Below are 27,654 nucleotides of genomic sequence, written 5' to 3' on the forward strand. Positions count from 1 at the left end.
GACTGACACGGGGGCCTGAAGTGGCCGGGCAGGGAGGGGCCTCGGGCAGTCCAGCTCCAGGCACCATCTGTGCAGGCCCCTCTGCAGCCCAGCCGGCCAGCTGCCTGCTCCACAGCCTCCGCGGCAGAGACAGAGGGGTGGAAGGAGAGGCAGTTCCAGGCCACCACCATGCATGGATTGAGGCTCTTCTGCTGCTGCGTGGCCCCGATCCTGCTCCTTGGGGCACGGGCAGGTAAGAGGCTTGTCCTACCCCCTCCCGGGTCTCCCTCCTGCACCCCTGGCCTCCGCTCTGCCCTCCCCCCCTTGTAATGGGCCACAGCTTGGTGGCACAGAATCTCTGGGCTGTGGGTGGCCTTGCAGCGTTAGGCAGGGGCCGGGTGGGTGTGCAGGAGGATGTGGGTGCCTTTCAGCCTGTCCCCCTGGGAGCCAGCCAGGCATGCTGTCTCTGGAGAGGGAGGGCTGGAGGGGGGGCAAAGCTGGCAGGCCTCCTTCACCACCCCCTGCCAGCGCCCAAGGAGCCACCTGAGGACAGCTGCAGTGTGGACTTGCTGCTGGACCACCTGGCCTGCACTGGTGGAAAGAGAAGGTGACTGGCTGGCTTCTCTCCGCGCCAGAGTAGAAGGTTGGCTCTGGGGCGGGCATCCTGCCACTGCAGTGCTGTGCCCTCGTGCTGCTTTCAGCTCCCCCCCTCTTTTGGGGACCTGTCGGTGGAGAGTGTGTGTGCCCGCCTGCCAGCGTTCCCCTTGGTTGCCCTTGAGTTAATTTGGTCTCTCAGGCTGGACGCTATATGCCCAGCTGCCACAGGATGGCTAAGTATGGAAACAGGCGTGTAACTGGACCCCCCAAGCCCCCTCCCTGCCACGGCCAGCTCAGCTGCTGCCTCCTCGCACTGTCACGGAGGAGCCAGGGCTGCGGATTTGCCTCCTTTTAAGGACATCCTTTGTCATTCTCAAGAACAAAAGGGACTAGTGGGGGGCTGGGGATCCCCCTCCCCTCCCACTTTCTGTGGGGCACGGGGTGCCCTTGCTATGGCTCTGCTGGACCTTGTAGAACACACATACACACAAACACGTTGAGCCCCCGAATTGCACCTGGTTTGGAATCTGCTCTGGAGCTTGATGGTGACCCTCTCTTTGCCCCCTGGCAAAGGTTCCTGCTATCTTGTGGGCTCTGGAAGTGGGCAAAGGGCACACAGAGCTTCCTGGTGATCCTGGTGTCTGCATCTGAGCCAAGACCTGAGCTGATGCTCACCTGCAACTGGAGCCCAGGTGGAGCAGAGAAGCAAGGCCAGGCACCCATGAGGACCAGCTCTTTCAGTCTCCCCCTGGGTTTTCTGTATCCCAGATGATTCCCCCCTCTGTATCTTGGGGTGTGCCATCAGGTCACACTGGCTGAGCCCATTTTGCCCTTGTCTGTATATTGAAAACAGCTTTCAGGGCTGAGTCCTGAGTGTCCCTGGCTTGGGGGCCTGTTGAGGGGCTGGGGGCTGGCAGGAAGGCTGGCACGGCCTCTTCCCAGGCCAGTGAAATGCTCTTGAGAGGCCCTGTCTTGCTCCCATGAATACCCTTGGCCTTCTGGGTTGGCATCCTGGCTTTAGAATGCCCTTCTGTATGGAACTGGCTTGCCCTGCACAGGAGTGCCATTTTTTTGGGTGTCCCACAAAGACCTCCCTGTTTGCTTGGTGTTTTGGATAGTAGACGGGTGTTCTCAGAACCGTGCTTATCCTGTCTTTAGCTTTCAGGGTTGGTTTTTGTCTTGCTGTATTTCGTTATGCTTAATTGTTGGCTTGAAATTGTATTTATATGCTGTGTGAATTGATTTTATTCACACTTTGTTCAGAGCCCTAGAATTTTTTGATGAGAGGCACTTAAGGAATGTTTTCAAGGAATAAACGCCTGTGGCCCTTCAGCTGCAGGGATGGAGGTGGGGGGGCTGCCCTACCTGAGCTACCTGCATTACCTGGCCTGGCGCTTCTGCAGACAGTGGGGAAGTAAGAGGGGATGAATGGAGATGAAGGGCCAAGGCTGCCTTCTTTCCTGGTGCAATTGGGGCTGGGCTCCTGGGCTTCCCCCTCCAGCCAACAGCAGCCTCGCTTTCCCCAGTGAGTACCCAGGTGGTCCTGCTCCATGCCTGACCCCCCCGGCAAGCCAACCAGCCAGCCTTGCCTTTAGCTTGAGTCTGATGGAGCAGAGTCCCAGGTCTGCACCGTTCTCTGTTCCTAGTTGTTGTGTTTTGAGTTTCCCTTCTGAGGAAGTGTTGTGCATCGTTTGTGGAGTATTGGGAGGAGATGGGCCTGAGGTGCCGCTTGGCTCTGCCGCTTCCCAGTTCCTCTGGTGCAAAGGCAGGAAGGGCAGCAAAGACTTTGCTCTCTCCCTTGGTTCTGGCAAAAGGCTCCCTGCCTGTATTTTAGAGGCTGCTGTGATTTTCAGGTTCTCTGAGGGTCTTTGTCAGCAGTTCCATCCTCCTCCGCCTCGCTGTATCCGCTCTCCCTGTTGACTCAAGGTCCTTTCTGGTCTTGTTGGACTTCATTCTCTGATGGGAGGTCACATTCCTGGCCAAATGCAGCCCACCTGTGGTGGCAGTTGTTGGGCTGAGACTCCCACCAGCCCTGGCCAGAGAAGATGATGGAAGCCCAGCAGTGTCTGGAGGGATTGCTCACTCACCTCTGCCTCTGAGCTTGTTCTTTCCCACCTTCTTGCAGAAGAAGATGGCTTCTTCCATCGCCTGCCAACTTCTCTGCCCTTTTCAGCTGCTCAATTGGGTTTTACCTTCACCCAGGTGCATGGGCATAGCCAGGATTTTTGTTCGGGGGAGGGGGCGGCAGAACCGAAGTGATTGGTCAGTTAGTTTAGTATTTCTATTGTTTCCTTGATCTAGGGGGGTAGCTGCCCCCCTGCCCCTCGGCTAGGCCCAAGCCCAGGTGTTGGCGGACTCATCCAGCTGAGATCTGAAGCCCTTCCCTTCATTTTATTCCCACCTCTTGCTTAAAACAGAAACAGCTGGATTCACCTTTATGGAATAATCTCAGATCCTGTAGCAATGCACAAGTTAGTAAGAGTTGGGATGTTTGCTGCGTCACTAGGCTCAGCCACGGCCCACAACCTCTAAGACTTGATCGCAGCCCAGGAAAGATGGTGCTCTCTTTCTGCCTTTTGAGAAAGCCACGATGCCTCTGGGCTGCAAAGGCACAACCCTCCCCCATAACATTCGTGGAGCTGCTTATATTTGGGAAGGTCTTGGCTGTTGCACCCCTAATTCAAAATGCCTCTTGCAGTGGAAGTGACCCTCCCTTCCCTTCTGCCTTCTCTCTGGAGAACTTTCGAGGCCTAATGCCAACTTGCACTTCTGACCATCGATTTCCTTGCATAGTAACTCGGAAGCCCAATGAGGTCTCAAAAGGAAAGGGGTGAGGGGGCTTGACTGGAAGGCAGTTGGAAACTGAAGTGGGAGGTGCATTTGTGATGCAGCCCAAGTCCAGGAACCTCCTGTGTTGCAGACCAGTTTGCAGCTGGCTGCCACCCTCACCCTCAAGCTGCAGAGAGGATGTCTGCAGAGACTGGTCAATGGAACCTGAGCAGCCCAGCAGGCGCAAGGGAGCTATATTTATCCCGCCTGGGGTTACCCAGCCACAGCCAGTAATAAGCGCTGGGGCCTTGGCATGGCTGCGAAGAAATCCAGGGCTCCCAGGTTTCTTTTACTGAGGTTTAGAGGCCACACTGCAGGTGCTCAGTCAAGCCTGCCGAGTCTGCGGGAGGGAGAGCCTGTAAGGGGGGTGGCAGGCAGGCAGGCAGGGCCCTAGAGAGAGACTGGGCAGTGCGGAGCCTGGACCCTTGTCCGCTCTCTGCTGCTGCTTGTGCAGGAGCTCTTTTCCACAGCATCTGTCGTTCCCTCCCTCCCCCCCTCCCTCCTCTCCCCTTGCTGGGATGGTCCAACAGTTTCCACTTAGGAGAAGCAGGAGCTGTGTGACTTCATCATGAGCACCTTGGTGTGGATTGCAGCTCCTCTTGTATGAAGCAGAAGAAGCAAGTTTCTAACTTGGGCGCTTCTCCATGCCCTTCCTCTTCATATTCTGAACCACAGGGAATGAGTGAATGTAAATAGACTTGATCGTTGCAGGATTTGGGGTTGGTAAGAACTGCTTTTTCGGTGTGTGCATGGAACAAACAAAGCCCCCCTCTTTGCCATTGATGTACCCAAGCAAGGAAGGTGGGGTCTGTGTGCAAGAATTGGGGCACTTTCTGGCACTACCTTTGTCTAGCAACCAGAATACTTTTGGAGGGTGAGGCCTGTAAGGCAAAAATCAAGAGAGCGGGACCTACTAGAGCAACACATACTAACAGGATTCTGGGTAGCTGGCAATGAGAATGTGTGAACATCAGCCAGTGATCAAAGCCAGCAGCTGTGATCCCAAAGTCCCAGGAGAACAGGAGGCAGAATTTCCGCCAGGCGCCTCCTCCTTCCCCATTCTGCATGCATCTCTTTTGCATGAGGAAGCTACTGGCCGGTGGCATCCTGGCCAACCAGTGTGCTCCCAGTGTTCTTATCTACAAGGAAAACTAAACAGGATCCCCCAGAGTTTCACTTCAAGCAATGGTTCTGCCTCTGTCCATCAGCCAGCAGGCTGCATCTGGCAGAGCTGAGCTGGCTTTCCAGAGAGGGAAGTGCCACCCCCCAAACTGCAACTTGCACTGAAATACAGTATTTCCTTCTAACTTATGAGTATTTTACACTGCTCCCAAGCAAGGGACGTTGCTGGATTTGGAGGTTCAGCTTGCGGCGGCCACCAAGAGTTCTTTTGGGTGGGTGAGGTCATTCTTCCAGACGTTTGGCCCATTTTCCTCTATTCCAGAGTCAGGGAGACAAAGGCTCAGCCTCCTGGAGGAACTGAACTTTGCCCTTTCCTCACGCAAGGATCGGGGTTGCCTTGTGTCTCTTCCATCCCCAGCAGCAGCTACAGGGCAGAATCACACAACCCAAGCTCACCACCAGCTTCACTGGAACCTGAGAACACTTCTTCTTCATTTGTTCTTTAGAAAACAATAAAAGGTTTCAAATATTATAAGCCAAGGAGACGTATGTGCCAATGCAATAAGTGGTACTTTCAACTTTTCTCTTCTACAGCATGGAAGAGTCTGCCATTGCCTCTTCTCTGCCCCCCTTACAATAGCTGGAGACGTGCATATGATGGGGACATTCGTTCCTTTCCTGCAGCAATACTCCAGCTGAGATAGTCATGTGGCATTTCCTTCTTGCATTGGCTTACAAATCACCCAGCGGGCCCTTTCCCTGCATATTTTCATTTTAAGATTGCTCACAGTTAGCACAGAAAAGTGAGCATCATAGAAGTAACCACTAATAGGCTTTTTTTGGGGGGGGGGGTTGCATGCTTTCACAAGGTCCCTAAATTTGCACACACCATCTGCAACGCAAACCTCTCTGTTTAGTGGAGGAGCTATGCGACTTCATTTACTTTTGGAATATGAGACCATTGTGGGAACTTCATGAAAGGTGTCCTTCATTGAACTAATAGGGCCGACTGTGCCCTATTCTACAGATATATCCCCAATGTCCACACCTCTTTCTCTCTCTCTCTATGTGTCTCTCTTTCTCCTCCTCTCTCTTCACCTTCTCTTAAACATTTCACCCAAAATCTCCAGTACTTAGCAGCCTACAGCAGCAAGGCCATCAAACAGTTATTAAAAAGGTGTGGTACCTCTTAAAAGAATTAAATCACAGAATTGTAGAGTTGGAAGGGACCCTGAGGATCATGTAGTCCAACCTCCTGCAATGCAGGAATATGCAGCTGTCCTATGTGGGGATCAAATATCTTGGATTTCAAAACAAGCTCACATTTTGCCTGTGCCCAGGGGTAAGTCTTGGCGACCTGCCTGCCACTTTGGAGGCCTAACTGCTCACCAAAGGACACAGAGAAGGGGTGTGTATTGCGTGTGTTCTCTCCTGGTAACTTTCTCCAGGCAAGGAAAACGCCTTTCTTGCTTGGGCAGCCAGCTGGGCATTTAACCAGGTGTGCAGTCCATCCACTCTTCAAAGCGGCAGCCATTCTGGAGGACTGAAGAAAACAGGAGCGATACCAGGTTTAGAGCTGGGCTATTTTCAGAGGCTAGGAGGAACCAGGGTGGGAGCCAGGAATCTTTTCTCTTTGCCAGGCAACAGTGCAGATCTATGCTGCTCAAAAGTTTGCACCTTTGATTCGGGACTTGCGGAATCCAGCATTACATTCCTTGGCCTCCCGCCACTCTGCATTTGGCCACTAGAGGGTGCGTCTTGGCGGCTGCAGTTTCGCAGAAGTCGGCAGGACCAGGGTCTTCTTTTTAACCTGGGACATTGCTGAATGCTCGTGTGCTACGTGTGAATGCTGAAAGGGAAAGGGAAAGCACGTGCATCCCAGGCAGGTTTACACTCACTGCTTCACTATTGTTCTGAACAAGACCAGCTATTCCCACTCCCTTCGCCTCGCAGTAAAGGACCACGAGGTGCTGAGAGCCATCTTCAAATATCTTGCCCCGTGAAAGATGGAGCAAGCTTGCTTCCTGCTGCTCCAGAGAGGAGGACCTAAGTAGATGAATTCAACTTGCAAGGAAGGGCATTTCGAGTAAATATTAGGAAGAGCTTTATCAGGGGAAGACGTGTTGGACAATGGAGTAGATTCCCTCAGAGGTTGGATGGCCATCTGATATGGATGCTTTAGCTGAGTTTCCTAAATTGAAGGGGGTTGGACTAGATGACCCTTGGGGGTCCCTTCTGACTCTACAAGTCTATGCTTCTATTATCTTGGAGAGGGAAAAAGGGGGGCTTGCAATGGCTGGCTGGTGGGCACCGAGTGCAGAGTCCTGTCTCTTCAGTTCTCTGCAAGTGCCTCAGGGGTTGCTCTGTTCTGTTGTCCAAACCAAAACAGAAGGGTAGGAGTCCTGACCCAGAGGCTGAGTAGCTGCAGGCCTTGCCATGTTGGGATCCCCAACCAGCCAGCAACTCCAGGGGAAGGACCCCTGGGGGTCCTGGTTGCTCCTGGGGTGGCGGCTAGTGTCCCTCTTCTTGCGTGGCAGCTGGCTTCTCATCAGGGGGGATGACACTGGCCAAAGTGGCCCAAAGCTCTGGGTTCCAGCACACATTTCAAGTCAGCCTAAAACTTGGCAGACTTGCATGGTGACTATTGCAGAGCAAAGCAGAGCTCTCTGCCAGCCAACCATGCTCCACGTGCCCAGCGGCCTCACCACTTCTCTGGAGGGATGGGGCTTCCAGCATTCCCAGGGCTGCAGACAGCAAGCAGGGCCTCTTGCCAGAGGCAGGGTGGGAAGAGGGCCAGAGGTTTGGCTCAGAGCCTGTCAGGTGCTGGGAGTGCCCAGAAGGCAAGGGATTTCCACCTCCGCAGGCATGGAGGGAGTGCGGGTTCTCTGAGAAAATGGAGGACGAGGAGGAAGGGTAACAGCCAGGCCCAGCAGGCAGGAATCACACAGGGAAGAGCAGACAGTAACAAGGACAGGTGGGAAACTCCCTTTTGCTTCCCCATCACAGGTGGGCCTTTGACCTTGTGAGGGTGATGGGCTGACTGCAGAGGGAGCACTGTGCTCAGATGAAGGACCCCCAAGGACCCTCCCAGGGGCCAGGTTGGCTGCTGGTCCTGACAGGAGGGGAGCAGTGGCCAGAGCAGAGTTATCCAGAAGCACCACAGCTGGTGGTTGGGGGAGCAGAGGACCTCCTGGAGGGGCAGCTGCTGGTGGGGCAAGAGCTATAGCTATCCGGATCTATTATGGGGCAAACGTCACACATTATTTCTAGCTTGCTGTGGAGGGCTGGCATCCTCTTCGCTGCCCTCTTTGTTCATCGTAGCCCTGCCTTGTGTGGGCATTAGGTGGGCACCCCTCTTCCTCTCCCGTCACAGCTCTGTTGGGGATAGTCGGTTACAACACCTGGAAAAAGTTTGCTCTCTAGGCTGAGCCACTGTTTCATTAGTTTTTAGATGTATGCTGATAAAGAGGGCCAGATTAATGCCATCATGTCAGAGAGAGCCTGTGGAGGGCTGTGGCTTGCTCTTGGGGGGTTCTGTTTGGGCAAATCCTGGAGTCATGTGCCTGCAGCCGAAATCTTTGCATGAGGTGTCTAGGTAGCTGCCTGCCGGCTGACAGGACGTCACTCTCTGGTTCACCTGGCTGCTGCTCTGCCTGCTGCCGTTTGGTGGGATTGGTACGTGTGTCTGAGGCTTGACCCTGGACATCCTTTGCTTCCTAGGCCACAGAGACATTTTGTTGCTTGCGACTTCGCCACCCAGAAGGCTCCGTCACCACTTCCTCCTGCAGGGTCCTGGGCTGGAATCTGCCCTGCCACAGCAGACTTGGCATTCTTGACGTGCTCTCGGCGGCTCTCGGCGTCCTCGGCTCCCTTAGTGCGGCACGCATACAGTACTGTATGGCATGTCCAAGAGGCATCCCAGGGTGTCAGCTTACAACAGGCTTGTGCGATGCGTTGGAGGGGCTCCTGCCCCCACCTGCCACCCACCCACCCAGCCTGCCACCGCCTCTGCCCCTCACCCACAGGGAAAGGAATGAGGCCTCTCTCCTACATCCAAAGTCCTGCTGGGCTCCTCTCCATGGAGACACTTCCAAGACCTTTCTCTGTGTGTGCGTTTGTGTTGTGGGGGCGACGGGGAGGCAGGGGCAGGAGCCATGAAGGGAGTTTCTGTGGTTTGTAGCAGCAGTGGCACCCCCCCACCCAGTTGCCAGTGGTATTTTTAGCCGATGAGGGAGGCTGCTTGGGTGTTAAGCCCATAACCTTCAGCCCGTTTTGCTGCAGAGCAAACACCCCTTAACTATCTGCAGGTCAGCAGAATTCAGTGCTCGATATAGTTGGAGGCCTCCAGTTTGGGGCCAGCGAGGGCAAGGAGGGTTCTTTATATAAGGCTGTGAAGGTCACAGGAAGTGAGGGGCCAGGAGCTCCCACCTGAGTCCAGCCCCCCAAGGGAGCTCCTCAGGTCTTTCACCATTGAGGTCTCCACAGGGAACCAACCACTGAGGTTCTTCCCTTTGTTTAGTTCCAAAACACCACAGCCCACCTGTCTCTGGGCAAATGCCCCTGGTCTCTTCATGTACAGGTCTGAGCCCCATGGCTCCCCCTGCAATCATCCCCGCAACCTCTTCCTGGGCAAAGCTTTGGTGGGCGGGGGGGGGGAGGAGGAGAAAGAGGAGGAACCCCAGGCCAAGCGACACTTCCTGGGAAGAACCATGGACCTATGAGGGTCAGAGGGCATCCCTTTTGCATTTGGGCGCACACTGAAGCAGCCAAGGTCTCTCTTTCTAATAAGCAAAAGCAAAGCATTGTCATTATGTTTACACCGTGTTGTTGTGCCTTTTATATTCTAATATAAGAGAGCCAGGCCTCTCCAAGGCAGGCAGGGAGGCAGCCTTCTGCCTTGGAGGTTTTTGAGCAGAGGTTGTATGGCCGTCTGCCGTGGATGCTTGAGTTGAGATTCCTGCATTGCAGGGGGTTGGACTTGGGGTTCCTTCCAACTTTTCCATTCGATGATTCCAAAGCCTTTCAGAGAGGCTGGCCAATGCTTGGGGCCTGGGGCCTTCCCCCAGCTGACAGGGGTGGGTGGCCTTCAGCTACATACCCTGCACAAAGGAAAAGCTTTGCATGGGCAAATGGGACCTGCCCCCTGACATCCGGTGCGGAGGGAGAATTATCCCTCTAACTTGCTGCTGTTTTCAATGGAGGTCTGCTGAATTTCAGGCATCCATTTCAGGTCAATAAGAAATGGTGGTGGGTGGGAGGCTCATGGAGAGCACAAGTGACCCCTTCTCTCTCCCCCACACAACTCCTGGGATGCTGGCCAGATTCACTCACCACTTTCCCTGGCGCAGGGACCCTGACTTGGAGAAGAGGGAAGTAGACTCAGTCAAAGCAGCTGGACAGTTGAGGCCTGTTATGGATGGCATAAGGGCTGTGTTCCGAATTCGGCTCATGTTTTCCTGCAATGGCAACCGAGACACAAGGAAATGATTGGCTAACCTGAACTACTGGTTCACACTGCTTACTAGGGAGGCCGCCCCAGTGTCTGGGGGCAACTGCCATTAGGAGCATAGGAAACTGCCCTGTACTGACCCACTTTGGTCCACACTGATTCCCTGGCTGTGGCTCACCAGGATGTCCACCAGCCCAGCTAGAGATGCCGCGGATAGAAACCGGAGCAGGTGACTCCTTTGTTGCAGTAGCTCCATTGGCTCCCGGTCTCTTTCCTGACACAAGCTAACAAGGGTGGTTATGCGGCTTAAGTCCAGGTTACCTCAAATGACCCCGCCCAGGCTCTGAGATCTTCAGGAGGGTACTCTTCTCCTGCTAACCTCCCAGGCACACTTGGTGGGGAAGCGGGAGAGGGCCTTCTCGGTGGTAGCTACTCCCAGTTAACTTTTGAACTCCCTCCCTGGAGAAGCCAGGCTGGCTCCCTCATGTCCTTCTGTTGGCAGGTGAAGACTGTTTTATTTCAACAGGTTTTTGGGAACTGACTAAGGTTTTTAGAAGAAAGGGCTTTTAATAGTGCTGCATTTTTCTATCTGCATTTTAGAAGATTTCCTTTCCATATTATTTTAATTCTATTTGAGTTTAATTACTTTTAACAATTATCTTTTACATGTTTTTAGCTTTTTGTATTTTGTTGGTGCTGTTTTAATTGGTGTAAGCTGCCTTGAGTCCCGGATTTGGGGGAAAGGAATAATAATAATAATAATAATAATAATAATAATAATAATAATAGGGCTCTTCTGTATTTGGGTGTGCTCTGTGGAGTGGGAGTGAGAAGGAAGATGCAATACCAGTAAAGAAGAACTTTCATTGCCAGCATTTGCATCCAGACATGTGAAACATCCCACAAGGCTCGGGAGATTTTGTGAGTCAGTTCCCGTTTTCAGCTCTGCCTGCGCTGTTTGGAGAGAGCCCTGCCTCTCTGTGGTGTACCACTGCCAGCATGTTCAAACAACAGAGACTGATCTGGGTTCACACAGAGAGAGGCAGGTGGGTTTGGACTCCTTAACTGTAAACTAGCTACTTTGGAAGGATCAGTGCCATCAGATCAACGCAAACGTGAGGCTGGCAAAGGAGGCAACTGAACCCCATGGCCTCTGTCTCCTTTTCTGCCCAGCTTTCCTTAGCCCCCAACAGAAGGAAAAGGAGAGCAGGAAACCTCTGGAGCACAGAAGATGAACTTTGAGAGGAAACACAAAGTGTTTGGTGATTCCTAGCTTTACATGGTACTTTGGGATATGCTAAAACCTTCAAAAAGTATTTAAAGGCAGCTGCTTTCTCCCTCCCAAGCTGTTCCTCTCCTTCCTTGGCTTTTCTCCTTCTGTACTTGTAGCCTAGGAAGGCAGGAAGCCCAGCAGAAAGAAAGGGCCAGCCAGCCGGGGCTTAGGCTTGCTCAGGGTTTGCCTGTGTGTAACCCAAGCTATATTCCCTCCAACCAGCATCAGTTTGCACCCAGTTTATTGATAGGAGCAAGAAAAGCAAGCTGGATTCCAAGCCTGGTAGTTGGGACAGGGTTAAGAATGTATTTATAAAAGCCTCCTCAAAATGCGCATCGGTTTCAACATCCCTTTAATAGGAAAGGGAACAGCCTGGCTCTGCCTGCGGCTTTATGCAGAGCCACGTGTGCAAATCGTGTGCCCCGAGTGAACCACGCAGGCCGTTTTGAGGAGGGAGGCAGGCTGAGCACAGATCAAACTGACTGACCATGTTCTGACTATTTAGACCTGCAAGTCTCTGCCCCGGATGGCACAGAAGACTCTGCCACCTTTGCCGAAGGAGGCTTGTTGCCCGGAGACCCAAGCCTGGCAGAGAAGGAGAAGCTGCTCTATGGAGACTCTGCTGCTGCTGCTGCTGCTGCCACCGCTGCCATCCCACCTGGGACAGGAATTCCCTTCCGGCCCTTAGACAGCCAGGAGGAAGCCAGCACAGGTGTGGAAGGAAGCCCTTGTGCTGATGGCTCCACTGAGGCAGCAGCTGAACTGGACACCAGCTCCTTGGAAGATGAGGGTCTGAAAGAAAAGGAAACCCCTGTTGCTGAACCACAGAATGCCCCCGACAAAGGGCATGACACGGATGGGCAAAGGGAAGCACCTGAGCAATATCTCGCCGTCAACAAGGAGGATGTTTTGGCTGGAGAGGAGGCTGAAGAGAGTGAGCAGGCCCAGTCAGAGGGAGCTGCCAAAGATGCTGCCCCAGGCGGAAGTGGGGCCCCCTCTCAGAGCCTCCTTCAGCCCCCTGTCAAGACCAGAGAGGAGTCGTCCTCTGCTCAGGAGGACAACATCACTGCTGACCTGGGCAGTGAAGATGGAGCTACCTCTGTGGAAAGACACTTTAGTGATGGCTCCCCTGCAGTGAGCACCTTGGGGGCACCAGGCAGGGCGCCACAGGAGCCCCACATGTTAGAGGGGCAAGAAGAGTCTGAGGAAGAAGAGGACACCAGCCCCCGTGAGGAAGAAGCAGAGGAGGAGACAGTGGATGGTCCTGGGCAGCTTGATGCAGAGGAGGAGGAGGGAGAAGAAGGGGCTACAGTGGCCAGGGAGGGGGATACCAGCCTACAAGAAGGAGAAGGTTCTGATGAAGATGAGTCTGAGGAAAGAGAAGATTCTGAGGAAGAGGCGGCTGAGGAAGAAGACAATTCTGAGGAAGAGGCGGCTGAGGAAGAAGACAGCTCTGAGGAAGAAGACAATTCTCAGGAAGATGCAGCTGAGGAAGGAGACAATTCTCAGAAAGATGCGGCTGAGGAAGAAGGCCCTCAGTCACAGGAAGATGACAGCACAGTGGAAGCGACAGAAGAGGGTGCTACTGCCTTGGCTGGAGAAGCAGCCATGGCCCATGCAATAGGAGGAGAAGAAGAGGGTCCTGCCCCATCAGAGAGAGAGGGGAGAGCAGAGGAGGGGGAAGAGGGGGCTTCCCCAGGGAAAGGCATGGGTGAAGTGGAGCCAGGAGATCCCAGCCTGACACCTGACCCTGAGGTTGACACCCACCTCCAGCATCAAGAGGGAGCCCCCAGTGAAGCAGAAGCAATGCCCACTCCTCCCAGCAATGAAGACACCCTCAGGGGTCACGAGGGGGCATCCTCTGAGCAAGCCCACCCAGCCCCGCCTGCCACTAGCCCAGCACCTCACAGCAACCCTCCAGCTACTTCCACCGCTGGTCAGTTCACCTGGAGAGGCTCCAGCCCTCTTCGTGCCATATTGTAGGGCTAAATAAAACAGCTCCCATACACAATATTCCCAACAGACCTACCCTGGCTGTCAAGCCACCCCCTTTGCCCCCTACCCCAATGCCTTTGCTCACCAGCGCAGGACAGTGAAGGGGAGGGAGTGAGGAGAGAAGCAGCTGCCCAAGAAGCTTCAGAGAAGGCTTTGGGTCAAAAGGCATTTTGCATTTTTAAGTGCAGATCTAAAGAAAGCAAGGGTGGTGGGCCTCTGTCCCTCTAGGTGTTCTCACCGTTTTGCTATGTGCTTCTACATTTTCTCCCCTTCTGTTGGATGCAAAATCTACAGTGCCTTTTTTGCTAGTTTAAAGCCTCAGCTGTATGGGGTAGGTTACCAAGTGGTCCTGTGTGGGTTGTGGTCTAGAGGCAACCAGTTCAGCATTTCTGCAGAAAATACCGTATTTTTCCGTATATAAAACAATATTTTCCCCCAAATTTTTAATGTTTAAAATTGGGGGTCTTCTTATACATGGAATGTTTAAAATATTAATTTCTTAATTTTGGAAAAATACGGTAATACAAAACCAGTTCAAGTTTGCTATAATGATGCAAAAATCCAAGATGGTCTGTGGGTTTTTTTAATTCAGCAAAGCAGCAACATGAATAATAATTTTTATATAACAATAATAATAAAATGAAGCATGCAAACAAGATGCTGTACAATAATGGTTGACAGACTTGAAGTCTTGAAGTCTAAGGATAATTTTAATTCTCTGGCATGTTGCCTGAAGGCCTGTCGCTTGGAGGGAGGGGGTTCCTGAACTCAAAGGATTTTCTCCAGCATATTGACAAATAAGCTAAATAAATTCACCACGTTGATTTTAAATCCACACAATGTTTCCCCCCCCCCCAACTGCACAAAGAAAGCCCTCCCCCACCCCCCACCCCGCAGCTTCGACCAGTAAGGTTTTGAAAAACCCTCTAGAGGCAATTAATTGCTGGCATGACTGTCAGGAGGGGGTGTTCCTTGGAATAAATTCCATGCCAGGAATGTTCATCTGATCACCTGCCCTTGAGGGAGGGGGCAGGAAGCGAGAAGGAGCTTCCCTTTGTTAATGCTGCTCTTGAACACACAGCTGATGCCAAAGTGTAACCAGAGCTGTATCCAGTGGCTATTTGGGGACCAGAAAAGTCTTCTCTGCAGCTATCGGCTGCCTTGTGGGGTAGGCTGGGCTCCGCTCCCAGCTGGCACCACAGACCTGCGCCACGGGGCCTATTCAGTCAGGCCCAGCAACGAGGCAGGGCTCCAGTGACTCCCAGTGACATGGGAAGGAATTGGTTCAGGAGCGGAGGAGGAACTGGGACAGGCATTTTGGACCACAGAGGCATGATGGGAGGATGAGACAAAAGGGAATCTAGGCTGCAGTCACACAACTGGGTGGCAAACTTTGTGGGCTGTTTATTAACATGTGACTGGCTGCATTATTATACTTCATGAAAGTTATATTCCACCCAGCATCTGAAAATTATGGATGCTGCCAGTTGTCTGACCATGTGGCCAAACACACTTTGTCAGGGTGGCACCAGGAAGGACCCCTTCAAGAAGCCTCTCACTGTCTGGGGGAGCAGCTGAACCCCCTGCCCCTGTTGAGGTGGAGTGTGAATTGCATCAAAGAAAGTGCATGGGCTTCCTGCCATGTACCGGTAGCTGTATTTTTCTTCATATGTATAGCTTTTTCATAATACATTACAAAAAAAAACAAGCCAATCTAAATGAAAACAAAGCATAAAAAGAAAAAGAAAGTACAAAGTTCTTCCCCAAAAGTAGAGCTTAACTCAGTGCTATTTTTCTAGAAAAAGAGGTGCCAAAACTCACCATGAACTCCTCCTTTGTTCTCTTATAATGTTAATGGTGCCCACCTGAGAGGTGCTATAATTGAGTTCCAGTGAGTTCCAGCTGGGAAAAAGCCCTGACTTAACTCTTGGCTTTCACAGAAAGGGGTGAACCCTCCCAGTTCTTACCTGGGAGCATCCCTTTCTTCTCCAGTCTCCCACCCTGGGAGATCTTCCCTTCTCTGATTACTATCACCTTCATGTGTGTATAATCCAATAGTGGCCCAGAGTAGAGGACAGAGAGAGAGAGAGAGAGAGAGAGAGAGAGAGAGAGAGAGAGAGAAGGGAAATAAAATAATAATAGAAAATAATAATAGATTAAAATCATCATAATAAAAATGTCTCAAATTCATTCATTTTCCTTTCCACACAAAAAGTCTAAAAGAAGATCTCTAATTAGTTGTCTTTGTTTACCCAAGAGTCTCTCCACTGTGGTCATATGTTAAAATAATATTTTTTTGTTATTTACTTATTGTATATTCATTAATTTACACCCAGCTCCATATCTTCTAATTCTATTTGCTATTTTCCATCCCAAAACAAAACCAAAAACCTTCCATTTCCACTTCTTTCATTCTTTTTCCAAGAGAAGCGCCAGAGGCTTGGCAGCTTTTTACTCTGAATTCACTCCAAATTGTGCACAGAATCATTTCTCTCTCAATTCTATCTCTGCCAGCTCAGGATGTCTCTTGATCTCTTCATCCATGGCTTCATTCCACTCCTCCAACATCATAACTTTGCCATTTGGCTGTTTCATTCCTCTAGACACCTGTGTGAAGGATTTATCCATTTCATAATCTGCTGCCTCCAACTTTACCATTTCCCTCTCCTGTTCTGGCAATCCTTAATCAAAATCATTGTCCAAAGCTTCTGTGTTTTCTTTAATTCCATTTTCTATGTCATCCTTCTCTGGTCCATTTTCATTTACCATTTCAACAAACTCAGCTCTGATCTCTTTTAATTGTTCATCCAATAATTGTTGTAAGATGCCAACAGTCAAAGGAGTTAATGCATCACCATCCTGAATATTCTTCTTAATAGCTCAGTCTTCACCGTAAGATCTTCACTGTCTCTACCTTAAGGGCTTCAGTCTCCCATCTTCACAGCATTCCTTATTGAGCCACATTCTTTTCCCACAGTGGCATAGAAAATTTATTTTTAATTTGAAGTCAGCACTTTCATTGAGAAAACAAGGGACATGCTTAGAAGTGCGGTCCAGATGCTAAGTGTTAGGTGGGAGGCCTGCAATGCCGTCTTCTGAAATTCCCTGTTAGGCTCTCAAGTGATGAAGTTATTTTGCATTTTATAATATAAAACCTCAATCAACAGGAGTGTCAACTTCGTTTTAAAATGGTCTCTGTTCCAGTGTATCAACAAGTTCATTTGGAAAGGCCCCGAAAGCGTTGCATGGCATACTGTCAGAGGATATTCCTGTCATGAGAGACCCCCTCGCCTTGCCCATCATTGTGAAGTCAGGATGCAGCAGCATCTAAATTTAGAAGATTGCCCTCCGGCAGCTGCCAGCCCCTTAGCTCCACTTGGGAGGCAGGGTTGGGGGCGGGGAAGGAATGCCTGCACAAGGGAAACCTCACCGCGTGCCAAAGGCCTGGATGAGCACCATGGAAAGCCTCTTCCTTTCCCCTTTGGGAGCTGGGACTGAGCCCTCCTCCTCCTGGATACCTTCCCTGCAGGCCGTGATTCTGTCTCTGCTCTTTCTGCAGAAGAGGCGGAGGATGCCGGGGAGTCTGCCAGGAGGGACCGCACCCATATTGAAAGCACCTTGAAGCTGAAGGAAGAGAAGCCTGCAGATGACTATTCAGGTACCAGTGGAAGGGGACAGGTTGGTGGTGGGGAGGGGGAGGATGCAAAGATGTGCTGGGAGAGATGGGCACACACCCTGTGTGGGGCACATCTGCAAAGTAGCCCATGCTGCCTGACAGGGCCCCAAGCTCTTTCTCCAGAGAGGGCCCTGAGGCCCAGTCCATTCTGTTTTCCTACAGCACCCTCTCACATTGCACAGGACCACATATCTGTGCCTCCAGGATCTCATCACTGACCATCAGGCGTCTGCTTCTCCTGAGCCTTATTCCTGGGCTTGCTCCCTACTCAGAAGCTCTTGCAGCATCACCAGCTCTCAAACTTTCCCTCTTCCAGCTTCTTGAAGGGGCCTGAGACCTCTTCTAGTGTCCTCTGGAAGAAGGACTAGCAGGCCATAGCAGGGAATGATGATACAGACGCACTTAGGAGGCTGCTTTCTAATGAGTCAGGCACTGTGGTCCATCAGGCTCCATAATGTCATCTCTGACTGGCAGCAGCTCTCAAGGTTTTCCGATGAGGGGACAGAAGGATCACTTTAGGTTCTCTTTATTTTTCATTTTTCCAGTCATTATTTTGACTCTCTGCACTTTGCAGCAATTTTTGAATTAAATGTTTGAATTAGAATTTGTCAGATTTTTAGTACGGATTTGTCCCAATGAACCCATTTTTGTATGCGGTTTTGACTACCATGTACCTTTTTGCAAGCAGCCTCTCCTAATATATGCTTTTGTGTGTGTCCTTTTTCATTAATATCTTAATCTTCATACACACTTTCCCCGTATATAATGCATTTTTGTAAACATTGCTTGATTGGAGAACCTTATCAAAAAAATTCGGGTAAGTGCAAATTTTGAAGGACAGCTGTGTTTTGGTTTGCACATGGTTTCGGAAAGTGTTTATCTAATAGACCTGCTTTTAAATGCAAACTGAAACAAATTTATCTTCCATTGCTAACCTGGATATAGCAGGGACTGAACCTTCGCAGTCTTCCACAACAACCCTTCTCCAAGTGCACAAACACAGAAACACACACACACACACACGGAATAAACTGATTGATTTGCCTCCTTCTGGCAGGTGCAGGAGAGTGGGAGCTGGTGCCCCTCCATTCTTGGTTTCTCTGGCTCTCCTGCCCTTGCTACTCCTCACCACTGGGTGTCCTCCTCTGCAAGGGAAACCCCATTTTCAGAGCCCTCCTGGCTAGATCAGCAGTGCCATCCCCATCAGAGGAGAGCAGGGGAAGGAGCCCTGGGCTGGAGGCTCCCCTTTAAACCCCACCGCATGGTGTGGGTCAGCTTTTCTTTCTGAGGCTGGAGCATCTTGCAAACATGGACTGCAGAGGTCAGATTCCTTGGAGGCATGTACCCAGCCTGCCAAAGGGGAACCCAAAACTAGTGAGCTGCAGAGGCGTCCGTGTGTTCTCTTGTTTCTCTGAAGATGAATGCCAGGTGCTCCTCTGTAGAGTGAGGAAACTGCCCCATAGGATCTGGGAAGCCCCTGGAGGGAGAGCAAAGGAGGTGGAGATGGGGGAAGAAGAGCAAAGGTGTTGCCAAGTGGCATCACTTATTCCTCCTGCCAGAAGGACCACCCCAACAGCCCTGCACACCAAAAGGAGCAGCCTCTTCCTATTTCAAGAAAACGTAAAATCCTCTCACACTTTCTTTGCAATGTTGTTGGTAAAACATGCGTGTGTAACAGGGGAAAGGCCAACTGGGAGAGCCGCCTGCCTCATATGCCTGCACATTTAGCTTCCGACTGCCACTGGCCACTTCACTGACCCGGCACTGGGTGCAAGGGGTTGTGGTGGTGGACAGGCCGGTCTGGTTTCTGCTTTGATATGTTCCTCTTGGCCTCTTCTCTCATTGCAGGCACACTGCAGCGGCTGAGGAAGATCTACCACACTTCTATCAAGCCCTTGGAGCAGTCTTACAAGTATAACGAACTACGGCAGCATGAAATCACAGGTGAGGGTTGTGTTCAGGGCACCACTTTTATGTTTTGATGGGCTGCCATGTTTCGTGGCCAATCTTGTGAGGTAGGAGGGAAGTGGAGAGGCAGAACATTCAGCCCAAAGGGGTCTCATCTTGCACTGCAGCATTTTAGAAGGCCATGGTGCTGCTGGAATCAGAAGTAGAAACTTACTAGCAGGACCTACAACAAAATGTTGCAGTGTGGAATGCTCCTGTTCTGGACATGCCCCCCTTCTGGGTACTTCATTCTATTCCCCCTTCCACAGCATTCTGTAACCACTGAGCACCTTCTCAGTAGGGTGTTCCCCCCACCATTTAGTGTCCGTTCCCCCTAAAATTCCTTTCTCCTTTTGCCAGCCTCGGGTTTCTCCAGGACAGCCGATACATCTCTGGTCTGTGGACTGTGCTGGTCTTTCCATTCTCAATGTACTTTAAGCCCATGTGAAAAAGGCTAAGGAGAGCAGATGCCCTTTCAAAATCTCCTTTCTTGTAACCCGGACCAACGGATTCAAGTTACAAGAACGGAGATTTCAGCTAAACACTAGGAAGAACTTTCTGGCAGTAAGAGCTGTTCAACAGTAGAACAGACTCCCTGGGAAGGTGGGATCTCCTTCCTTGAAGGCTTTTAAGCAGAGGTTGGGTGACCATCTGCCAGGGATACTTTAGTTGTGATTCTTGCATTGTGAGAGGTTGGATTAGAGGTTGGGGGTACCCAACCTCTATGATTCTGTGAAATCCATCAGACTGCAGAGGGGCTGATGATCCTCCCAACAAAACTGGGATAGGATTTGCATGTTAAACCCTGTGGAAAAGAGGTCTTTGATGCATGAGCTCCTTCTTGTGTTACTGTGTGGATCATGAATCATGATTCCAGCCTCTTTCATAGGGCGGGGGGAAAGATCCGTTGGCGCTGCATCCTTCCTCGGAGAATGCCAATGCCCATCTTCAATTCTTGATTGATACCAGCCTAACCAAGCATCCCTTTTCCTTGAGCCTTTCCCTACTCACGTTGCCTTTTCTCTCCCCCTGGCCCTGTCCTCTCCTGCCTAACAGCTTACCCTGGACGCACCTTGGGCTCCTCAGCCACAGGTGGGTATGGCTTCCTGTCACTTGCATGTGAGCACGGCTCCTCTCAGGCAGCCTCTCTCTGCTGAGCAAGGAAGTGTCACAAGACATCTCCCCCACCTCCTTGCTGCGCCTAGCAGCCCCTCTTGCTGGACCAGAAGGAAAACGCACCCCTTGTGCCTCTTTGGTTGCCTAAGGTGGCTTCTGCACCATCACCAGTAGACCACCTACCTGCCTGGCTGAGCTAAACAGGCTATTGTTAAATAACAAACAACAGCAGCAGCAACTTATTACTATCATTAAATCTGCACGTACAGAAACAAACCAAGTAAATACCAATGCAAACTTAATATGAAATATACATACTGTACTTTTGTTTATTCAGAAAAGGGAGAGAGAGATACAAGGGGAAATGGAAAGGAGTACACAATGTTATCACAGTGTTTCTAGTGATATTTGTGGCTCAGCATCCTCCTCTATTTTGTTATATCTATATCTATATCTATATCTATATCTATATCTATATCTATATCTATATCTATATCTATATCTATATCTATATCTATCTATCTATCTATATCCACTTGCCTGCCTCCCCTCTTACATGGTCCATCAACTTTACAATTAAAACATTCTTTTGTAATCCAATCATTAAGTGTCTGTAGGGTGTGTGTGTTTATTTTTCTCTGATGATAACTAATTGTCAGATCAGAAATATGTTACTATTTCTCTATTACATGATCTCTTTTATATCCCAGAAGCCTCCTGTAATGCTCTCAATGCTACTTAATACAACTGCCCAGAAGGATTTTATCCTCCAGCATGGCCAAAATATGTGTGTAAGAGCAGCATGTGCAGCTTTACATCTCCAGCACATGTAGACCTGATTTAATCTATCCAGAGTAAGATACCAACTGAAAACGTTCATTTAAAAAAATCTTAATGTAACTGAAGGGCCCTGCCATGGCCACAGCAGGGGCTTGGGCAACCCTGGAGAGGACTGGCATGGCTAAGAGTTCCCATCTGCTTGGACTGCTCCTGCTTTTGGAGACTGTGGAGGGTGATGGCAGGTGAGCAGCTTGTGTGTGCACTGTGATGCCTCACCCTACCCACTCTGTGTAGGTTGTGATGCCTTCATCCCTGGCTTGCACTGATTGCCTCAAGAAATGGCTGTTTAGGCTGGGCAATGTTCCTGTGAGCTTGGGGGCATGGGTCCAGGTAGTTATTTAAGAGGTGACTGGAATCTTTTCAAGGACACACCTGAGCTTTTCCTGCTTAAGGAGAAACAAAAAATCACCCTGTGGTATTATTGCTTTCCCCTTGCAGATGGAGAGATCACTTCCAAGCCGATGGTGCTATTCCTGGGACCATGGAGTGTTGGCAAATCCACCATGATAAACTACCTCCTGGGGCTGGATAACACTCCCTACCAGCTCTACACAGGTAGCACCTCTGCAGTCTTAGGCACCTGTATAACCTGTCCCTTTCTGCTAGGGATGGAAGGAGCTGTCCAATTCTGTTCTCTCAGTTTCTAATTTTCTCAATCTTGAATCCAGTTCTCCACATTTTGCAGCAATATGGGAATTTCTTCTTGAAAATTCATCAGCATTTTAGTGCAAATTTCTCCTAATTAACACATTTTATATGCAGTTTTGACAAATGTTCACATTTTTACAAGCAATTTCCCCTGCTCTAATGCATTTTTGTATGTCATTTTCACTAAAGTTGTCTTTGTTAGGCACTTTCTCATATATAACGTGTTCTTATAGACATGATTTGGTTGGAAAGGTGAGTCACAAAACTTGGATAGGTGCACATTTCAGAGGATAGCTGTGTTTGTTATCATATTGTTTCGTAAAGTGTGAATTTGATAGATTTGGCTTTAAACATGTACTGAATTGAATTTCTCCTCCACCCTACAGCATAGGGGTTGTTAAAATCTCTGTAGTGTCAGAACGGACCTTTTTGTGGTCAGGATCCAGCAAGTGAGCTCCCTGGTGTGCCCAGGCCTCATATGCAGAAAAAAGTCTCTGCCTTGGCCAAGCCAGGTATGAGAGAGAGAGGGAGAGAGAGAGAGGGAGGGAGGGAGAGAGAGAGGGGGGGAGCAGCAGCAGCAACAACAACAACAACAGTTCCTGCTAGCTGTGCTTCAATCTCCAGCTTTTCCAGCTCAGCCCCATTGCCTCTCTGGAGTGCACCCTGCTTAGCAGGTCAGGCTAGGCCAGGAGACTCCCCATCGGGCTGGCTTCCCTCCTCAGGTGGTTGCCTGACTGCAAGAACCACAGTTGGCAAGCCCAAGGGAACTTGCAATTTTCTGCCTTCCCTGCATGGAGCCAATTAGTTTGAGCAGGAGTGACCTTTTCAGTGTTCTCTCCTCCCCACCTCCTACTACCCTCTGGGGCTTCCTTTCTCTCTGATTCCCAACAAGCAATGCTTTCTATTTAAATGAAATTTCTAAGCAAGATGAAACAAGCTCAGCGGTTTGGGGGTTCCTTTTCTGCATACGATGCTGAACAGCTTGGACCAGGTGGCAAAATGCTTCTAAGCACAGCTCTAGAAACTGCAGCAAAAATGTGGTCCCCAGAGTGGAGTTGGTTGTCTGAGCTGTACTATCTTCCTTTGTGTCAGCAGAATGAGTGGTAGTGTTATAGCTACCCAGGTTTCTGCGAAACAGAGCAGGGAATTGCCCTCTTCCTTGAGTGTGGCAGAAGTTGGGACAATGAATACTGATTTGATAATCATTTAACATCTTCAAGAAGCTATTTATTTTAAGCCATCTGGATGTATTCTGAAGTCACGGTCATCAGCCAGGAGCAAGGAATGAAACCATTTGTCTGCTTAGCATAAGCACTGATAAGAGAGTTTCGGAAGGGAGAATAGGGTTGTTTTCCTCTGTTGTGAACTTGTTGGGCTTTGAGGGAGCTGAGATTTTAACTGCTTTTTTTTGCCAGATGTGTGAGTGTGGCCTTTGTTTTGCTTTCTCCTTGAACAGGAGCTGAACCCACCACCTCAGAGTTCACCGTCATCATGCATGGCCCCAAGCTCAAGACCATTGAAGGCATTGTGATGGCTGCGGACAGCACACGCTCTTTCTCACCTCTTGAGAAATTTGGTCAGAACTTTCTGGAGAAGCTGATAGGGATTGAGGTCCCTCATAAGCTCTTGGAAAGGGTTACCTTTGTGGATACACCGGGGATCATTGAAAACCGGAAGCAGCAGGAACGAGGTAAAGCCCTATTATGTCTTAATGTTCAGAGGGTCTTTAGGTGTTTCGATTTGAGTTTTTGGTCAACCACAAAATTCATATAGCATTGTCAATAGTCAAATGAGATATCAATATTTTATTATTGATAGTTATTAGCATTTACTGCAGTATGTACTGTACATCAGTTCGACTTCACAGTTTGGCCAAGCTTTTGAATTGCATCCCTCCCCTTTTGAACTTTGCTTTCTCCATTCCACTCTAACTATCCACTCAAGGGATAACAGCAAATAGGATGGGGTTCTTCATGCAGGGCAGCTATACCTGCAGTCTTCCAGATGTTTCTGAACTACAGCTCCCATCATCCCTGACCACTGGTCACCCCAGGTGCTGCGGTTGGTGGGAGCTGGAGCCCAGGAACATCCCTGCCTTAGTGAAGCATGGGTTTCCAAAGATGTATCACTATAGGTTCTGGGCAATCATTGTCATGTGCCAGATGTCAGAAAGTTCCTGGACTCTAATTTGATGTTCCTCTTCCCCCTACAGGCTACCCTTTCAATGACGTCTGCCAGTGGTTCATTGACAGAGCTGACCTCATCTTTGTAGTTTTTGACCCCACAAAGCTGGATGTGGGCCTAGAGCTGGAGATGCTTTTCCGCCAGCTAAAGGGACGGGAATCTCAGATTAGGATAATTCTGAACAAAGCTGACAGCCTGGCTACACAAGAGCTCATGCGAGTCTACGGAGCCTTGTTCTGGAGCCTGGCTCCACTGATCAACGTCACTGAGCCCCCCAGAGTCTATGTCAGCTCCTTCTGGCCCCTGGATTACGAGCCCGACACCCACAGAGAACTCTTCTTGAAAGAGGAGATTTCACTCCTAGAAGACTTGAACCAAGTGATTGAAAACAGGCTGGAGAACAAGATTGCTTTTATCCGCCAACATGCCATCCGTGTCCGCATCCATGCACTCTTAGTTGATCGCTACTTGCAGACCTACAAGGACAAAATGACCTTCTTCAGCGATGGAGAGCTCGTGTTCAAGGACATTGTGGAGGATCCAGACAAGTTTTACATCTTTAAAACAATCCTGGCCAAGACCAATGTCAGCAAGTTCGACCTCCCTAATCGTGAAGCTTACAAGGACTTCTTTGGGATCAACCCTATCAACTCCTTTAAGCTTCTTGCTCAGCAGTGTTCCTACATGGGAGGCTGTTTCCTGGAGAAGATTGAGAGGGCTATAACCCATGAGCTGCCAGAGCTCTTGGGGAGTATTGGCCTGGGGAAGAAACCCAGCGTCCTCTCCTGCGACACAACTGGCTGTGGCGAGACTCCAAAGAACCGTTACAAGAAACATTAGTAATCTGTTCAGTGTAACCACTCCTGTGTTCCTGTTGGTGAATGAGCTTATGTCTTATCTGTCCAAGAAGCCAAGGTCTGTTAACCCTTTGAGTGCCACACCGGCAAGAGCTAATATGCAATGAGGACTTGGAGTCACTGGCATCAGTGGCAGGGAAGTTGGGTGAGCCTACAGAAGAGAATAAAACACTGTGAATTCCTGATTTTTATTATCTAACCTGTTATTCTAAGTAGGAGGCCATGTATCGAGCTGAAAGTCCAATGGAGGGGCCATTTCTTCTGAGGCAGTCATAGGCCCTTGCATGTACTGAGCAAGCAGGGAGGAGGAAGGAAGGATGAGAGTACTGAGGGCGAAAAGAGGCTGGTCTCCTGACATTAGGAGAAGCACAGGCATGGCCCTCCCTTGCACGCAATCTGTATGTAGTTTTTCCAGCTCCCTCTGCTGCACTTGGGATTGAGGACCACAGAATTCATCGCCACATGTATAACCAGCATTCTGCTTGAGACTCACAGCAGGCCACCATCTCTAACTCTTCATCAGCAAGCCCCACTTCAGCTGCATCTGAGCATTCCCCCTGTAATGCGTTCAGTGCCCCTACTGCCCCATAACTGAAAGATTACAGACTGCTGTTCCTCTGGATTCTGCCTGGTCCAAAAGAAGGCAGCTTCCTACTCTCTTGGAAACCTGGTTCAGAAACAGAAATCCTCCAGCACACATCAGAATCCAAGCGGCTCCTGCAGAGGCCATTTGAAGCCTGGCCTTTGGGGAGTCTCGTTTGCAGTGGAGGCTACTTTGTATGTGTGTACATGGACACAGAAACCTGCTGCTACAAGCTTAAAATTGTGAGTCTTAGCACTTCACTTGCTAGGACTTGGCATGGTGATGGGGCTGGTATCTGAGACCCAGGATTGCCAGGCATCTCCTGGCCCTTTAGCGTCCTCTTGCTGCTGCTGCTGCTGCCGCCGCTGCCTTTACCCTTCCAGGTTTCTCACTGTGGATTAAAAACTGGCTAGACTTTGCCTATCTTTTCTTTTATAGCTTCCCAGTTGTTCATTTGCCTCCCTGCACCTCAACCTCAAATTTTTGTGGTTAGCTGCAAATGGTTATTTCTTAAGTTAGAACAAAGCTCAGCTTTCTTGTATGTGAAATAGGAGAAGCAGTCCTTTAGGTAGCACAGCTGATGGCAGTGCTGAGCGCAAAGTGGAGACATGAGTTCCAGTTACAGATAGGTAGCCGTGTTGGTCTGCCATAGTCAAAACAAAAAAAAAAAAGTGCTACTGGAAGGAATTTTTAGGTGCTACTGGAAGGATTTTTTTTTTTGTGGAGACATGAGGTTAGTGAGTGGTAAGCAGAGATGTCCAGGCCTTACACCCTGATGATAATATTCTCTGAGTGTGAAGGGGGCCTGCAGCAATTATGACATCCAGCCAGTTATCAGCATTGAGATAACATGTTGGCATGCCTTATTAATCTTGCAAGGGAGGTTCAAGAAAGGTATAATTAAGCAACCTGAGAAAGACAGAAGTGAAGAAGAAAAGGTGAAGCAGATGAAGGTAGCATGATGGATTAGTTTACTTGCTGTCCCACCAAATAAAGTATTTGAAAATTGAAAGTTTTGAGGAAATGGACAGCAGGTGAAAATGCAGCTCAGCACCAGATAACAGCTAGGGGAAGAGTCAGCGCAGAGCAAAGCCCCCCACCCCACAATATCTTGGAGTTGCTGCTGCTGCAACCTCCTCCTCCATTCTTCTCTTGTATATTAGCTTCTTACCCTTCTCATATCACCAACTGCTTCCCACCCTGCAGTGCTTTTTCCCAATCAGATGCTCTGTTCTTGTAAATGGTCCTGCATCTGTCTCTACAACTGGTGGAAGAGGAAAAAAAGAAGTGTGCTGAAACTGCCTTGTTCTCTGAGGAACAAGTGACTCCAACAGATGGGCCCCATCGCTTCCATTACCTTTCTCATCCTCACGTGTTGAGTTTCCCCTCTTCTCCTCTTCTGCCACTTGACTTTATTGTTTTCATTCATCTTTCTTGCCCCCTTTCTTCTTATGCATCAATATATTACAGGTCATGTCCAATGAGACAAGGTTGTTTTCTGCAAGATGCGCTTAGCTTAGCAACTTGTTCAGTGTGGGGTGCAAGTCTGAAGTGACAAATTGGATGCAATGGCCACTCCCATGGTCTATAACCCACAGGCACATGTGTCTTGTCTGCTGGCATGACTTTGAGGGCTGCTGAGGGGCAGTAGGATCTGGGATGACACCAGACACCCAACACAGCAGAAATTGCAATTTGGTGGTAGCGCTGAAAGAAAAGGGAATCAAGGTGTGCAGCTGTCTGCTGCTTGCTGGAATGAGATGCTGGGAGGTGGGGAGAAATGCTGAGCGACAATCTTGTTGACCTGTGCTGAAAGGTGGCGATTCAGCCCAATGCACTGAATAAAACCTCCTGGTCCCTTGGGACTGAAACATCCCAGGGCTCCCCAGGTCCCGCCTTGCCCTCCTTCCCTTCCCCCACCCTCAAATCTACACTCAGGGTCTCTTTTGAGTAGTGCCCACTTCACAACAACATGTTCTGTTGGCACCTGACAATCACGTGGTATTTCAAGAACAGTGGAAACTTCAGCTCCGAAAACTAAGTAGGTGATTTCTCTGGGGGAATTTTAGCCATTGACAACATGGCTGAAATAGTTTGGCATCCACCTAAACTGGCACTGTCTGAGGATCAGCCAGAAAAGATGGTTCCTAGCATTACCAGTCTGTCTCTTCTCAGTCTTGAGAATATGCAACTTTGTGGGCCACTGATTGGGGGGGGGGGGGAGCCTGTGGACTTCTCCATTTGGTTAAATTACCAAAACCAAATCAAATCCACTGTTGTGTGCTTCTTTTAAACAGGAATTTGGACAGATACATTTAAAGAATTACATAGCTGTAATATATTTCCAGTTAGTGGTTCACAATAATAATCTGTATTTGGAGAGACCATGTACATCAGCTGTTCTAATAAATTCTGATCTTTTCCAATCACATTCCTTGATGCTTTGTTTCTGTTGTAGAGAAGACATCTTTGAGCTGGTAGATAAAATAATTTGGGGTCCAGCAAATAACGAAAGGATGCTCTCAGATGCACAAACATGGTTAGTTGCTTTATTTACAA

General features: G+C 49.7%; 1 protein-coding gene and 1 long non-coding RNA gene across 10 annotated transcripts in view; one reads left to right on the forward strand and one right to left on the reverse strand.

Moving 5' to 3' along the window:
• Positions 1-27,526, forward strand: SRL (sarcalumenin). Of its 8 annotated transcripts, none has more exons than XM_083711376.1 (9): positions 14-232; positions 11,755-13,185; positions 16,804-16,902; positions 18,769-18,864; positions 19,924-19,959; positions 21,262-21,378; positions 22,928-23,161; positions 23,684-25,695; positions 25,822-27,526. In XM_083711376.1, exons 1-8 carry the CDS (start codon positions 169-171, stop codon positions 24,493-24,495), a joined length of 2,889 nt encoding a protein of 962 aa, XP_083567502.1. In that variant the 5' UTR covers positions 14-168; the 3' UTR covers positions 24,496-25,695; positions 25,822-27,526. The 8 variants fall into 8 exon arrangements, with proteins under 8 accessions (XP_083567506.1, XP_083567502.1, XP_083567503.1 ...); XM_083711379.1 differs by lacking the exon at positions 19,924-19,959 and having other exon boundaries at positions 16-232; positions 11,755-12,650; positions 12,701-13,185; XM_083711378.1 differs by having other exon boundaries at positions 21-232; positions 23,684-25,713; positions 25,834-27,526.
• Positions 256-27,654, reverse strand: part of LOC310831363 — a 31,893-nt gene continuing 4,494 nt past the window's right edge. For both annotated transcript variants that reach the window (XR_014557808.1, XR_014557809.1), the window contains exon 3: positions 256-9,983. This is a non-coding gene — a long non-coding RNA (uncharacterized lncRNA). The remainder of the gene's footprint in view (positions 9,984-27,654) is intronic.

The sequence above is a fragment of the Podarcis gaigeae genome (assembly GCF_964106915.1).
Source record: "Podarcis gaigeae genome assembly, chromosome: 14".
Taxonomy (NCBI): domain Eukaryota; kingdom Metazoa; phylum Chordata; class Lepidosauria; order Squamata; family Lacertidae; genus Podarcis; species Podarcis gaigeae.